This window comes from Emys orbicularis, chromosome 17 (genome assembly GCF_028017835.1).
Source record: "Emys orbicularis isolate rEmyOrb1 chromosome 17, rEmyOrb1.hap1, whole genome shotgun sequence".
Classification (NCBI taxonomy): Eukaryota; Metazoa; Chordata; order Testudines; family Emydidae; genus Emys; species Emys orbicularis.
Genome location: NC_088699.1, coordinates 20,405,389 through 20,421,765, shown reverse-complemented (window position 1 = coordinate 20,421,765; position 16,377 = coordinate 20,405,389). Strand labels below are relative to the sequence as shown.

The following is a 16,377-nucleotide window of genomic DNA, read 5'->3' as shown; positions in this document are numbered from 1 at the left end:
TGACATACACTGTGTGCCAGAGTTGCAGGGAGAGTTTTTTAGGCTGCCGGCAACTTTTCAGGACATTTTCTGCCAAGGACTGTGTTTGTACTAATGACTTAATTGACAGTAATTCACTAGTGTTAGGGCCTGGTCCTATGACGTGTTGAGCACCCTCCACTGACTCTGAACTCAATGGTGGAGGGTGCTCAGTGCCTTTCAGAATCGGGCCCTTTGATGCTCCTGATTTCGTGAAATGTCTGGCGCTGAAGTTAGATGACTTTTAATTAAAGACAAATTAAATGTGCCTGAATTCACTGCTGTAGAACGTCTCTGCGTGACTTCACAATGACCTGAACTATACATGGTGTTTAGAGACCAGACCTTCTAAATCTAACACAATACAGAGCTGAAAAGGGACCGTTTCAAAGCTGAATGGGCTAAAATATAACCTTGCCTAACATATCCCCCCATTACTACCTTATTTGTATTCTATTACTGCCTAGAGGTCCCAGCTGAGATGCGGGGGGGGGAGGGGATTCTGCATTTTGCTGACGGTCTAAATAGACAAGGCCGAAAAGGAAATATACCCCACTTCACCGATGGGAACCGAGGCTCACAGAGATTTAAGGCCCAGGTTTTCAGAAGTGATTGGTTATTTTTGGGTGCCTCAGTCTTTGCCCATCTTCAGTCGCCTCAGAGGGGCTCAGCGTTCTAAGTGCCCACCGTCTGTAAAACAGGCCTTTTAAGGTGTCTCAGGTTGTGCCTATTTGAAATCACCCCCTGAAAGACACAAGTGATGGGAGTCTCTGAAGTAGAAATGCTGGTTTGGCTTTGTGCAAAGGGACAGTGGATGTTAAGAAGGGTGGGTGAGACATCTAGTGCTTGGTCCTGCAGTCCTTCCTCATGTGTAACCCCACCGATGCCTGTGAAGCTACTCCAATGTGAGTTGGGTTGCAGGATCGGGGACCCTCTTTATTTTCTGCATGGACTGGCAAAAATGCACCTTGTGGAAATATCTATCTAATCAGCTGCCTACTTGTTAGTAGGCCTTCCACTTCCTCCTTTCTTGGGCAGATCGGGGCTATAAAACAAAGCAGCTACCATGTTCAGTTTCCCATGTAGGAGTCAGCAACTTCCATCTGTACTTTTTGCTAAGACCTTAAAGAGAAGTTGAGAATAAACAGGGGCATAAGGTAGGAAGAATTAAAGAAAACAGAAGTGTGTATGAGAATGTGTCTTATCCAAATAGTAACTCAGGGTGTTAAAGGCAGGGCTTTCCTTGGAAACAAGAGGCCAGGTGGGGTCAGAATTAAAACTTGTTAGCTCTTGTCAGCTGAGACTCAGTGTCTCATCTGCCTACAGATAAGTTTGTATAGGCCAGTTAATACTGAAGAGCAAGTACAGCAGTATGAGAGAGCTGGATTCTTCCCTGACTCATGCATCATTCTGACAATGATGTTCCATTTACAGAGGCTTTATCATAAAGCCTACTCTGCAATTGCATCTATGGTATGACCCACCTTAGTTGGCTCAGGGCAACCTGTGGTGATGCTTAAAGCCAAACCTTACCTCACGGTTAACACTCAGGTCTCAGAGTTAGTTTGCAGAGCTGGTGGCTAGAAAAAACTTCACTTTTAGGAAATCCAGGCAATAAACAAGGAGCCCCATGATGTCTTTTTCAATCACTCCTCAGAGTAGAATTGCATTCTTAAATTCTTGAGTCAATTAGAACTCTGAACAGGTCTGAGAATCAATTGTTCTGTGTTTATTCCTGCACTAGCCTTGCAAAGTTGGAAGTGCAAGCTCCTTGAGTGGTGTACCTGAAAGGCCTGTCAAATGTCACTGCAAGGTGCATATGTGCTTCTCTACACCCTCTGCTGAAGTGCTGATTGTAACTTTCTACAGCAGTGCTTTTCAGCCATAGTCCCACAGCAACATCCCACTAGAAGGGTTCTCACAACGAAGTTTTTGGTGGCCTCAAAGTGTATATACTCGTTCATTAGCCCGTTGGTTTATAAGCCGACCCCACAAGATGGTTAGGTAAAAATAGCAAAAACTGTATGTCCCTTTCATAAGCCGACCCTATATTTCAGGGGTTGGCAAACTTTGGCTCCTGGCCCGTCAGGGTAAGCCGCTAGCGGGCCTGGATGTTTTGTTTACCTGGAGCGTTCACAGGCACGGAGCCCCTCAGCTCCCAGTGTCCGCAGTTTGCCGTTCCCGCAGCTCCCATTGGCTGGGAACGGCGAACTGCGGCCACAGGGAGCCGAGGGGCTCCATGCCTGCAGACGCTCCAGGTAAACAAAACGACAATGTATTAGATATTCAATTCAATAATTCCATAGAGTTTAAAATCATTAAATTTTGGTGTAGACCCATTTATAAGCCGACCCCCGCTCTTTGATGCGTCACATTTTTACCAAAGAGATTCGGCTTATGGACGAGTATATACGGTAATTAACTTTAGGAAAAACAAACAAATATGGACATATACACGTCCAAGTCATTGTAATTTATTTATATAGGGTTTTTTTTTTGCAGACTCAATAATAAAAATAATGTAAAATTGTGTGTATTCTTTACTGGACCTAAACAGAATAGAAACACAAATAAGGTGCTTTGCACGTTCTTGTCTTTTTTGTTGTTTCTTTTGCTTTCATGTTTGTTTTTTTTTTTTAATGTCCCAGCTAGTAAGCCTGCTGCTGTGAAAAGTGATACTTGTATGTTAATATCACTTTTCACAGCCTTCCAGCTAGCTATTAAGTCTGCTGTGAAAAGTGATATTAACAAACATACAAAGATCACTTTTCACAGCAGATTTACTCAGCCTTGGCAAGACCAGGGACAAATTAAGCCCTGGATGGGGAGGTGGCAGCAGGGGCCAGGGACGATGGGAGGGGTATGAGCCCTGGGATGAGAGCCTGGGGGCCGGAGCCCGAAGCCCTGTGCCTGGGGGGGTGGGAGCCTGCCACCGTGCTGCCGGAGCCCAAAGCCCCACAGCTTGAGCCTGCTGCCCACCACCCCAGGGCTGAAGTCTGACCCCATCGCCTCCAGGAACTCAGTGGCTGCCTGCTCCTCCAGTGTTTGTCTCTCCGGAGAGGGGCAGGGCCTGCTGGTGGCCCCAGGGAGAGGGGCCACTGCTTTGGCCCCCCACATCACCGCTCAGGAAGCTCTAGCCGCAAGAAAAGCCCCTTGTGGCAGCGTTTGAGAAACGCTGCACTAGAAGAAGCCATTTCATCCTGCCCTCACAAAGCTGTGCCAAACCAAGTCACTGGGACCGATATGTACTTTCCCCTTCAGATGTCTGCATGCGTCTCCCCCCGACCTCAGTGAGAGAGAACCTCTTGTTTAGAAGCGTGTGTTTGTGTGAGAGAGAGTGAGCTCTTTTGAGAATCTAGGGCATGTGAGCTGAGCGTGAATTGCCAGCCTTTGTCAGGGCTTGGCTCCATGAGCAGTTGGACTGTAATTTACGGCAATTCACAGAGCTTCCAAGCGAGTGAATTTTATGCTAACATACACATCCTGTCTTGTATTTTTTCTGGAGGATGTCATGCAAAAACCATGCTGCCTCAGGCTGTGATCTTGTGAGCTATGCTTCCTTATACTGGTCCGGTACTTGTAACAGGAGACACACTCCAGGGGCTGCCCGGAGGGGTACTGATGATTCAGTATACGTGGCACACTTCCCTATGATTCAGTGCTGGACCAGCTTCCCCATAAGGTGTTCAGGGACTCTGTTCTTGTGGTGGCACCATCTTTCAGACCAGATATAAAATCAAGCCTTTGATTCCCTTTGACTATTAAATTTTCTACAACACTTCTTGCAAGCTTGTTAACTTCTGCCCTGGCGAGATTTCAGCTTGACCTCGGCCTACCTCAATTTGCCTGGTGGTTGTACTTCCGGGTAGTGTCCCCCTTACTGCCCTGCTATGCATTATTGAACAGCTGGTGACTGTAGTTCCAGTGGGAGATAGAGGATCATGGGCTGGTGGGTGGGCCTGGCTCTTTCATAGCGATTAAACCATTTTGAAATCCTTCAGGATGAATGGTACCATATTTTCCAAAGATGCAGAATAAATCTCTCCTCACTTTTTAGGGGTTGGAGCTGGTTCAAGATGGTGAAAACAATATTGTTGAAGCATGTGTCCAGTGGCTGCTCCCTCTCCCTTTGGGATAGGGCAAGTGGCTTTTGAAATTCACCACCTATCGCACTAGACAGTTTTCCTTCTACGCTTCCAGCCCTGCAGTGAGGTTTGCGAGTGAAGCCCAGATCGCACTGTGATTTATGCCTCCTATAAATGCCTTGACAGAAGCCAGCTGTAGCTAAAAGATCTGGAGCTGAACTTGGCTTCTTGGTCTCAGGCAAGGCTCTGTACTATAATTGCTCTTGGTTGTGCTGTCGCTTGGCATTTGTCTCTTTAACACGAGGCAGCGACTTTGCCTAAACTTCAAAACAGGTGGTGCTTATTTGCATTGCTTGGGAAGGAGGAGAGTGAGCATTCTGATTATCCTCATGTGCCATAGCGTCATCACTCCTAACCCTCTGGCCTTTGGATGAGAGCTCTGTGAATGCAGAGAGTGGAAGTGGCATGAGCTGTAGTAAGCTGGTGGGGAGACTCTACATTAATCGGCTGGGTTTTTTTCAGCAGGAGCTGATCTTTGTTACTTACGGTAACGTTGTCTAGTATGTTTTTGATAATAAACACAATAGAGGGATCCCTCAGCCCTCTGCTTCTGGGAGTGTGTCTCTACACAGCAGTTTGGAGCAAGCCTACCAGCCTGGGTCAACAGACTTGGATGAGCGGGGCTTGTGCCGGCTCTTTAAAATAGCTTTGATGTTGCAGCTCAGGCTCTCACCCCCTTTCTTAGGCTTCAGAGCCTGCACCCAAGGAGGAAGGGTCCCAGAACCCAGGCTCCAGCCCGAGTTCAAATGGCTACACCTCAGTTAAACAGCCCCATAGTCCGAGCCTCGTGAGCCCAAGTTAGCTGACATGGGCCAGTGATGGGTGTTTAATTGCAATGTAGATCTAGCCGGTCCATTGGCACCTGGCGGGGGGGGGGGGGTAACTTAATCACATCATTTCTGCATCTAAGAACAAAGAATGTCGGCCACACTTCCATGACGAGGGACTCTATCCTGGGAAGCAGCAACTCTGCAAACAGTTTGGGGCTGTGGTGAATAATCATCTGAACAGGAGCTCCCAGTGAGATGCTGGGGCCAAAAGAGCCAATGTGATCCTGAGATGTATGAGAAGTAGGAGCAGAGAGGTTATTTTACTTCTGTATTTGACACTGGTGAAGCCGCTTCTGGAATGCTCTGTCCAGTTCTGGTGCCAGCAGTTCAGGAAGGATGGTGATAAATTGCAGAGGGTTCAGAGAAGAGCCCTGAGAATGATGAAAGGATTAGAAAACCTGCCTTACAGTGAGAGACTCAAGGAGCTCAATCTATTTAGCTTAGCAAAGAGAAGGTTAAGGGGTGACGTGATTACAGTCTTCAAGTCCCTACATGGGCAACAAATACAGTCTAGCAGAAAAAGCTCTAACATGATCCGTTGTCTGGAAGTTGAAACTAGATAAATTCAGACTGGAAACAAGGTGTCAATTTTTAATTGTGAGAATAACTAACCATTGGAACAATTTTCCAAGGGTTGTGATGGGTTCTCCATCACTGACCATTTTTAAATCAAGATGGGATGTTTTTCCAAAAGATCTGCTCTAGGAATAATTCTGGGGCAGGTCTCTGGCCTGGGTCACACAGCAGGTCAGACTAGTTGATTACAATTTTCCCTTGAGATCTATGAATCACCACTCTGCCAGTTTCCTAATGTGACACCACCATTGCAAAGACCTCTGCTGCCTACTCTTCCCCTCTGTCGACTTTGTCACTACTCTGTACACAACACGTTCAAATGTCCATAGTCTGGATTGGCAGAGTGCCTGATCATAAGGGAAGGAGCCACTCTGCTCTCATGGATCATGGTTCAAGTTAATCATCTGCTTGCCCACTAAGAAACTAATCTTCCAATGTGGAGCTGGATTAAGAGGAGTTGGCAGCTTGGGGAAGCAATGGAGGAGGAAAAGCAGTAGCTCTTTATTCTCGAAGGGCAGGATGGCAGTAGTTCAGGCAGCAGCCTGGGACTTGTGAGACCTGGGTTCAAGTCCCTGCTCTGCCACACGCACCGTGTGTGACCTTGGGCAAGTCACTTAACCTCTCTGAGCCTCAGTTCCTCACCTGTACAAGGGGGATAATAGCGCTGCCCTACCTCACAGAGGTGTTGGGAGGATAAATACATTAAAGATTGTGAAGCACTGAACTAATGTGGTAATGAGGGCCAAATAAGTACCTTAGCCAGATGGATCAGGGGAACTGCTAGTCCGACTGTGCTCACAATGATCAGCTCTTTTTTTGATGCTTTTCAGGAGTGGGTAGGAGAAATAAGAATCATTGATAAGAGATCGGTAACACACGATTAATTGCATGCAAATCAACATAGAGGTGTTCCTTGAACAGTCCCATCCAATCCATTACATTGCTCTTTGTCATTTCAGAAATCTGTCTTCATCTAACCACTTTAATGATCTAGAACAGGGGTCGGCAACCTTTCAGAAGTGGTGTGCCGAGTCTTCATTTATTCACTCTAACTTAAGGTTTTGCGTGCCAGTAATACATTTTAACGTTTTAGAAGGTCTCTTTCTATAAGTCTATAATCCATAACTAAACTATTGTTGTATGTAAAGTAAATAAGGTTTTTAAAATGTTTAAGAAGCTTCATTTAAAATTAAATTAAAATGCAGAGCCCCCCGGACCGGTGGCCAGGACCCGGGCAGTGTGAGTGCCACTGAAAATCAGCTCGCGTGCCGCCTTTGGCACGCGTGCAATAGGTTGCCTACCCCTGATCTAGAAGAAAGAAAAAAGCAGGTATTAATAAAACTGACAGATACTAAATGAGGGCAAAGGCAATACTATAAATGGACCTAGGATTTACTAGAGAGAATAGAAAAGTGGACAAAAATGAACAAACTGGGATTCATCTTGTGGAATGGGAACGCGAATGCTGTAGTGCCAACAGGGACCTAGAGGTGCTAGTGGAGGGCAAATTAGACATGAAATTGAAGCAAAACAAAAATGAACGCAGCTTGGGGATGCATCCAACGAGGCCTCGCACCACTATGGAGGAAGGTAACAGGCTCTCTCTGTGGCTCTGGTGTGGTTGAGTCAGATGGCAATAAAGTCTGCCCCAGAAAGATACAAGAGAGAAGAGCAACAAAAATGATCAGGGTGGCTGAAGGAATTGACTCCTCCAGAATATGTATTACTGAGGCAAGGGCCAGCTGTGAGTTTGATCTGGCTCCCATCACAAGCTTTGCCACTGATGTCGATGGGAACCAGATCACGACCTCTGGGAGAGGCACAAGGCTACAGCTGTTTGAAATGTGCTCGCGCCAAGGATGGAGTGCAAGCTGGCTGGGGTTGAAACAATTGGAAAGCAGGAAGTTTGGCTGAATATAGCAAAAAGCCGCTTTTTCGCAGTGAGATGCATTAGGCTGTGGAATGATCTCCTAAAGGACGGGCTAGCTCTTGGGACATTGAAAGCTATACTGGACTCAGCATGTACTGGTTGGTCTTCTAGGTCTCTCCCATCTCATTCCAGTGATGCTCTGGCACTGTTTGCACTTTCATTATATGTAATTTATTTTTTTTCTCTTTCCCCTTTCTAGTGTTGCCGGTTGCCATGGGGGATTCTGCCATGGACTCCACTATCCCCCCTCCTGAGAGCGCTGTCCCGGAGGGCACTCTCTTTAGCATGACCGATGTGTTCCTCTTCTCACTCATCGTTGGCCTCCTTTCCTACTGGTTCCTCTTCCGCAAGAAAAAGGAAGAAATCCCTGAATTCACCAAAATCCAGCCAACGTAAGTGACTGTCCTGATGAACTCGGGATGAATGTGCTTCTAAATAGCATTGGTATGTTGTGAAGGGGAATGCTCACCGCCAGTCACACCTAGTGTCAGGCAGGGGTGTGGCAAGTTGTCTTCCTCTTGGGTGATCCCCTTTCTCATTATATAGTTGCCCTGTGGTGATCTGTCCTTTCAGTGTCTCAGCACTCCGGCCGGGTCACATGTTCAAGTCTAATTTTTTTCGGGTTACACAGAGTCCAATGATGAAGTCTTCAGAAGTCAGCGAGGGCTTCAGGGCTTCCTCCCTTGCATCAGGGTCTTGGGTGTGGACCCTCTTACCTGCAGGGTCTTCCCAACTTGGTTTCTTGGTGAGGGATAGACTTCTGTCATTGTCTCCTTTTTAGGCGCTGGTAGAGGAGCCTGGGCCCACCCTCTCCACTGGGTGCCAATCTGGGGCCCCAGTGATTGGCAGCTAAGCCCTGCACATTGGGGTGCTCTGCAGCTGCCTCCCTGGATCACTTCCTGCCAGTGCTCTCTCTTCCCATAGGGTAAAGTAAATCACTGAACACACAGATAAAGTTTCTGACCTTCAGAAAGTCACCAGTCCCTGCTTTGCAGGCTGGGTCAGGTCAGTATCACCTGGCTTCAGTCAGCAGGAGCCCCTGTGGTGCTCCTTCCCAGGAGTTCAAAGTACAGGTCAGCTCACCTCTGTTGTGTCTCTGCCACTGAGTTACTCAGCTTCCCTTTTTACCAGCTTTGCAGGTGTGTGTTTGGGGGGGCTGCCTGGGCCCAGAGAAGCTCCTTAACCCTTTCTTCTCCAGTGTGGGGTTTGTATGCCCCATCACATACAGTCATAAAGTTTCTCCAGTTTCCCCTCCTCCCACTCCTCTGTAACTTCTCTGTTAAGTGAGATTAGCATGTAAATCCTATTCTTCCCAGCCAGGGTGGAAAAGCCAGGCTGGCCTCACACCTCTGCCAGAAGGGGAGGAGCTGCATCCCCAGCTACCAGAGAGTAGTTAAGTGGTACCATCAGTGCTTGTCTTTACCTTGTCCCACTGCGTTGTAGGGTGGGATGGGGAGGCTTGCCACTCAGAACGGTGCCATGTAGAACAGGAATAAAGTCCGCCTTGGTGCCAGCTGTTGTACCTGGCCTCTGCTTTAAACATACTTCCAGAGTGAGGAGAGAAAAGGCTGCCCTGTTTGGTTATTCTCTTCACTGTCATCCACTGCTTTGATTTCTGCCAGCCTGGAAGGTGAGACGCCAGGGATCAAATGAATTTCCTGGGTGGCAGTGTAGATTCAGTAGACTCCTTCCCATGCAGCCGCAATGGTATTGCCCAGTATTGACTTCCTCCACTAAGGTGTGGGGTTAATGTCTCCAAAGGGATCCTCCTTCAGAAGAACTGTGATGTGGGGCCGTATGGGTGGATGGAGGCTCTCCGACAGTGGGGGGGAAGGTCGGAGAAGCAATGATCGCTTAGACAGGCCTTTGTTTGGGGCAAAGAGCACCTCACAAAAGGATTGGCATGGTGGGGTAACGTCAGGAGACTTTTCTTCATAGTTTCCAGTGTAGAGGAATCATTAACAGAACTAATCAGATGACCCACCGGCCTGTGACCTGAATATAGAGCTGGATTAACGGAATGCTTTTGAAACCCAAAGAGCCAAATTCATGCCTCTTGCAAGTGCTTGCGATGCCACTGAAGTCAGCGGAGTTGTGCATGCTTAGAGGGCTGCCCCACATCTCTTCGCTCTTGACAGGTATTAGAGGGAGGAGGAGAGTTAATGACTGTCTCCTTTATTTATTTGTGGGCCGTTTCACCCTCTCCTCGTGTTGCACTTGCCCGTCTCTGAAACACCTCATAAGAGCAAGGTGGCAGTGCTGGCCGATGAATCACAATGGCCCACGTCCTGGCTGTTACTCCCCTTACTGGTGCCAGCCTCCAGCAAGACAGGAGCAGCCTGTCTGAAAGTATCAGGCTGTACCTTGCACTGCTTAGCAGTCGCTTCTGTCTCTGGCAACACGAGCATCACATCTAGGGAAGCTCCTTTATTAGTTACTGAATCAGAAAAGCACTCCAAGCATTCAGGGGTTTAACTGGGACTTGTCTTTGTGCCTGACTTTCTTGGGCCTCATATATCTGCCCTACAACGTTATAATTCTTCTAGATCAGGGAATATATTGGGAGCACTAGCCCTGGGCACAGTATTCCCCAGTGTTAGTTGGGGCTGGGTGTTTGAACTCCCTTGTCTCAGTAGTGTGTGAACCCCTCCAGCCAGTTCCTTAGTTCTCCCCATCAGCATTTTTAGTCATTGTCCTTTTATTTTCTCCTTTATAAACAAAGCCCAGCTTCATTAGTGCCACCTTAAAATCAAGGTGTCAAACCCACAAAAGCTAAGAAATTCAGAGTTCTTCGAGTGCACATGTCCAGTCCCCTTCAGGTATGTGCGTGCCCAGTGCCCCACGATCAGGGATTTTCCCCTTAATGTTACCGGTTGGGGCTGCACATGCGGCCTCTGTTGCCTCGTACTGCGGCATGATGGTAGAAAGGGCGGAGCTGCCCTGGACCCCCTCCATTCTTTCTTGTTGTCTGTGATCAGTAATCGGCGTGTGTTGGCTTGCTTCTGCAAGTTTATCCCCTTCTGGGGAATCTCTCAGCTTTACTAGAAATAGCTGGCACTTGTTAGTGGTTTAGATTAATGTATGTTTCATTTGTTGTTTGGATTGTTTTATTGGCGCATCAGTTCCCCTTTTGTACCGGGCGCAGACCCCCAATACTAGGGTATGCCGCGGTCTCCAGTGTTTAAGCCTTGTGCCGGCTGCAAAAGATCTGTGCCGGTAAGTTACCCTCATTCCACCTGCCTAAAGCGTCTCAGCAAGGGTCACATTAGGGACCGCTGCCAAATTTGCAGGGACTTTCAACCTCAAACGAAGAAAGACCGAGATGGAGGCTGCCCTGCATCCACCTTCTGAGCCTTACCGCTTGGGGCATGCAGCACAGGGCGCTTCAGCGTGGGTGCGGAATGCCTCTCCGGACACTGTCTCGGGATGTCGGCAGTGGGTCCCAGGTGAAAATGAGTGCATGGGCCTTCATGGTAGTCTCTCTTCGGCCACTGCTTTAATCTCGCTCCGGTGTTCGGCATAACTGAGGCTGTGCCCTGCACTTGCTGGGCTGTAACTCCCCCGTGTGGATGCTGTGGGCATGAACTGAAAGCTTCCTAGTTTTCAGACAGGATTACGTGAATGAGGAGGAGGATGGTAACGTGGATTAGAAACCTTTCAGTTCGTGCCCGCAGCAGCTGCACTGGGGAATTACAGCGCAGCACTCCATTGCAGCAGTGTAGACAAGCCCTGAGTCTCTGCTCAGAAGAGAGGCCGGGAGTGAGGCGGATTGTGAAATCCCTGAGGCGAAATGTCACACGCTAACAGAGAGGAAACAGCATGGCTTAGTAACCTAAACCGTAGGAAAATGGATCTCGCCGGAAAGAGGGAAGTTCACTCCCTGGCTAGAAGTTTAAAGGGAGGAACCCACATTGTTCGCAAGCATCTTGCAATGAAGTCGCTGTATGGGGCAAAGAGGGGTGTGTGTGTGTGTGTGTGTGTGTAAGTGTGTGTGTGTGTAAGTGTGTGTAAGAGAGAGAGAAGCAGCTGGTACTATGCATGGTCGTTATTCACTAATTGTCATCTGTCCTAACTTCAGTCCTAACCTGTGAGTTTCCTTGGACCATTCAAGCACGCCTCCCCCCACCAATGGACTTCATTGTGAATGGTGTATTTAGGGTGACCGGATGTCCCCTTTTTTTAGGGACAGGCCTGATATTTGGGGCTTTGTCTTATATAGGCCCCTATTACACCCCCACAGCCCCACCCCGGCCTGATTTTTCACACTTGCTATCTGGTCACCCTTGGTGTATTTATCTGCTCCAGCCTTCATCTCTGGGGAGTTTAATAAGAACCAATCTATCATGATGGGAGCTGGAGTAGCCAGGGAACTCAAACTGGGACGCTGAATTAGATTCCTGTCTCATCATCTGCTAAAACTCCCAGGGACAGCTCTTGTGAATGCGAATCGCACACAGCTTCAAAGGAGACGGTCTTGCGCCTTGCAGAGAAACATGCCATAGAGGAACACTGAGATTCATCTAGCTCGCTTTGGGCTGTTTGCTCCTGCCTGTCCAGTATGTGACCATCTTCCATGTAAAATCAGTAGCAATTAGCAACATCCCTAAAGGACTTCACAGAGTCTCTGGCACTTCCCATTTGATGTGCACTGAAGGAAGAGGGCATGCCAGGGTCATATGAGAAACCCCTGTCTCCCATCCTCTGTTGCATATCATGGGATGGCCGGCAGTATTAACCTGATTCATCTCAGGCACTGCAATAAGACATAGGGCAGTGATGGCCTCTGAGATAGCTTGGCCCTGTATTAAGGCTTTAACTGTAAGACCATGGCCCCTTGGCTGGAAGGAGCATCCCAAAGCCCCCGCTCCCCCCTTTTATCTGCAAGAGTCATGTTGCCCCTAGTTTTATATTTTTGTTTGGACAAGATGATTTGGTGTTTATGAAAGTGAAGGAGCGAATCACTTATTGGGGCGGGTGGTTAGTGCAGCGAGTCTCCATCCTGAGCTTCGGTCCTGCCCATAAGCAGAGACTGCTGGCGTTGCGAGGCTCTTTTATTTATTTTTGTGATGTTGGCCAACTCTTTTCTGGGGCTGAGAGCCGCTGGCCATCTTGTAGGGCCTGATTTCCCCCCCACCCTCACCCCCGTCCTGTGCCTTGTGTCATCATTTACTGCTGTATGGGTGGCAGCTTTTCACACTCACTTTGCACAGGTGTCCGTGACTACACTAGTTGCAAGGCTGGGGAGAATCAGGCTCCAGATCTCATCAGGACCGTCTTTGAGCTGAGAGGAGCTCATGTCCTAGCACCCCTTCTGTGTCTCCCAGCAGAACACGTCATCCATTCTGCACTGAACACCAGGTCTGTCTGGGCTGCTTTGTATGGTGGAAGCATCCAGCCACACACATTCCGTTCTTTTCCCCGCTAAACCTGAGCAAGGCGTATGGGCGTTTAGCTCAGAATGTAGCTAGAGGCTTGGGGCCAGTGGGAGTCGGTTCACGGGGTTTTCACCCCTTTATCCTGCACTGTCACTTATTCTAGTTCTAGCGGTTTTGCACCGTTCACACCACGCTGTCGTCCTTGTGTGGCTGCACTGGTGCTCCACGGCGGGGTCATTAGGAGCTGTGGAAGAGCAGTACCCCCTGTTTTCCCTTGAAGTGTGAACATCTCCTGCCCACTGGGACATTGCCCGTTTCCAACAGCTGAATGAATGCAGCTCGCAAGGTTGTTCTGTAACGGGTGTGGCTGTAAAGGGGGCTGGGAAATGAGCCTTGAAGTGGCTTCTTCCCATGCAATCCGGAGTCGGCTCTGCTGAGTGACTGGCTGAGGCTTCATAGCAAATTGCCTGGATGGTTTTACTAGTTGCCCGAGCCGTAAGCCAGTGGCCCCAGAAGCTGCGTGCCTGCCACCAAAGGCAAAACTAGCGGCTGCAGCTGGATTGGGGCCCTGTGATTATGGTTGTAGCTACATTTTTAGGATAGTTGGAATCTGGAGGGAAAGGAATGAGCGAGGCTGTTTTATCTGGGGATTTACTTCCCTCCCATCCTCTAGCCCAGGGTAGGGTTTCCTACTTGATAAATATGCAAAATCAGTGCATTGCAGAATGAGTCTATCAGTTACTACTAACTCTGGCTTAAAGATCTGGCAGCTAGCCTAGCCCTCTTGATGGCTTACCCTGACGCTGATCATGGATTGACTAGTCAGTCGTTCTCAGCTGGGTATATTAACCAGGCAGGACTCAGAAGGCCTGATCCTAGTAAATGCTCAGCACCCTCAACTCACTTGGATTTCAGCGCAAGCTGCAATTGCTCAGTGCCTCTGAGAATCAGGCCCACAGGGGCAGTTGGCTCTTGGCTGAGGCTACCAATGACTTAAGCCCAGACCTTTATCGTTACAGTGTGTTGGGTTTATTCAGTGCTGGGATTTTCCTCCCTCTCCTCTGGCTCAAAGAGGCTCCGTCATCTCCCTCTGGTGGTGGCAGACGTCATGGCTGGCAGAAGGCTTCCCAGGTTGCATTGTCTTAATACCACTCCTCAGACTGTTGTGGGCATGTTTGTCCCTATCACGGTATAAAGTTGCCGTTTGTTTCCTACCTCTCTCAGTTCAATCCGTAACTACAGCAGTGCCGAGCTTTTGTTTTTTAAAGTCATGAAAATCAATGTGGCACATTACACTTGTTTCCCTTGGTAGATTTCTTCACTATGCTTTGATTCACGTCACTTACTAATATCACCCTTCACTGGTGCTAGATGTTTGCAACAGGGCTGTGTCCAGGGCCGGCGCAATCCATTAGGCGACCTAGGCGGTCGCCTAAGGCGCTACAATTTGGGGGGCGGCGACCGTGGCGGTATTTTGGCGGCAGCATTTCGGGGCGGGACCGTCTGTCGCCTAGGGCGGCAGAAAAGCTGGCAGCGCTCCTGACTGTGTCCATTTAAACAGAAGAAAAATCAGTTGCTTGTCGTCTTCATGGGTATTCGCTATTTGCTCAGCATCCACTGGGTGTGTCAGGGCAGTAAGCATTGAGTTAGGTTGCTGGCTCTCTGTTGTTGCAGTGTCTGTCTGTGCTGATTATGGAGCAATTTAGTGTGTAGCCTAAACTCACGGGATGGAATTTAATCGGTTGCCACGATGGATGGAAGAGGCCAGATAAAAAGACCTCACCTCTGCCCGTGAAAGGAGGGAGCTATTGATAGATTAGTCCAAAAGACATATTGGATATGAAAATGCTACTACTTGAGAGGTGGATTAAATCCCAAATTGAGATGTAGCTGTCAGTAAGTGAAGAATTTGAGTAGCTATCCAGATTTCAAAGAGGATAATTCCTAGATGCCCTGCTGGAGAAAATGCTGCAAATCAAGACTCTTCCGTAATTGCATTGGGCTAGAGGTTGCAGCCTGCCCAGATCTCCACGCAAAACAAACTGAGCAGTGGAACCAGGAGTTGGGAGGGAGACGGGAGGTGTCCGTGCACTGTTACTTCCCAGAAGGATTTAGTTAGTATGAGCTGCTGCTGGGATGTTTAGATTGCGCTTTGTTAGACAGAAAGTGTTCTCTTGATTGTGATCATGCAGAACAGGATGTGATGGTTCCTTGGATTGTGTGTGGTGGGAGTCTACTACTGTGTTTCTGACCCCAAATGCGGCTGTTGAGATTATTATGATCACTAGGGAAACAGTGCTTGAGCCAAAGATCCTGTTCTGGACAGTCTGAATTGGATGGAGAGCATCCAGCAATGCATGCGATGTGCCGCGGTAGGAATGGCAGCATTCTGTCACGGCTGGGGCATAGAAATAGAAATCATGACTCCAAAGCTCACTCGCTGACTTTCTCTTTTGACTTGAGCAAGTCACTTGACTCCTCTACGCCTCGGCTTTCCCTCTGCAGAATGGAGGTAATTTCCTCACAGGATGGGATGTGAGGCTTAATGTCTGTAAAATGCTTGAGACCTTTGTACAAAAGACTGTGTCTAAATGCACAGTATAGTTGGCCGTTCATGGCAGCTAGCACATTGAAACCTAGAGAAGTGTGCTTGCGTTTTGACCATTCAAAGACTTAATTGAAACCGTTAGGGTAGCAATCTTCGAGCGCCTGCTCTGCAGATGTCATTAGAGAGGAATGTCCCTTTGATCTCCATGGGCTCAGGGACCAGTGAGTCTGCAGCTTGCCTTTGGGTGGAATTTTTGGGGAGCATCTTTGCAAGGCAGCATATGCATTTTTTGTGATCTTAGACTTCTCGCCAGGCCCCAGTGCATTTCTCTGCTGTGGTATTTGTGAGACAGAGAAAACGTTGAGACATGTTAGATGGTATGTAATTATTTTCCATCTGTCCTGCAGCATTATTTGGGACGGAAACTGGCTTATCTGTATCCTCAAATGTTAGCAAGATTCATTCCCTGTATTTAAAGGGCTTCCTAGTTTTAGGAATGGCTCCAGTTTCTTAGCTTGATTAGTTAACTTATTGGGGGCGGGGGGTGAGAGAGAGCGAGAGAGCGAGACCATCTCTAATTTAATTTAATATGACCCCAAAGGGAACAAACTCGCTATGATCAATACAGCCTTTCTTCCTAATGGATGGCACTACCATAGTAACATTCAGCGCTGCCTCTCTGGTGTCTGGAATCGCTTCATTCAACCTACATGGTTTCCTTTTTTAAAAAAATGAAAAAAGCGGCTATGATATAAACTGTTGCTGAGGTAACAAGGGTACATGGGATACATGGGAGGGAGTTTTATCCCCCCCCTTCCATACAGAAGAAGGGAAGTTGCGGGGGGGGTGGGGGTGCGGGAGTGTGCTGCAGAGAATCATGGGAGGTTTCATTCTCGACTCCTAATTCCTTTCTGCCACTGCTGCCAGATGTTGCAGTTTCTCAGGGTTGTGTGGA

At 48.2% G+C, this 16,377-nt stretch overlaps 1 protein-coding gene across 1 annotated transcript in view; it reads left to right on the top strand.

Annotated features, from left to right (window-relative positions):
• Positions 1–16,377, top strand: part of LOC135890772 (NADPH--cytochrome P450 reductase) — a 54,853-nt gene that overhangs the window by 11,896 nt on the left and 26,580 nt on the right. The window contains exons 3-4 of the mRNA XM_065418194.1: positions 7,699–7,891; positions 10,136–10,138. Of these exons, the coding sequence (XP_065274266.1) occupies positions 7,713–7,891; positions 10,136–10,138 (182 nt within the window). The 5' untranslated portion in view covers positions 7,699–7,712. The remainder of the gene's footprint in view (positions 1–7,698; positions 7,892–10,135; positions 10,139–16,377) is intronic.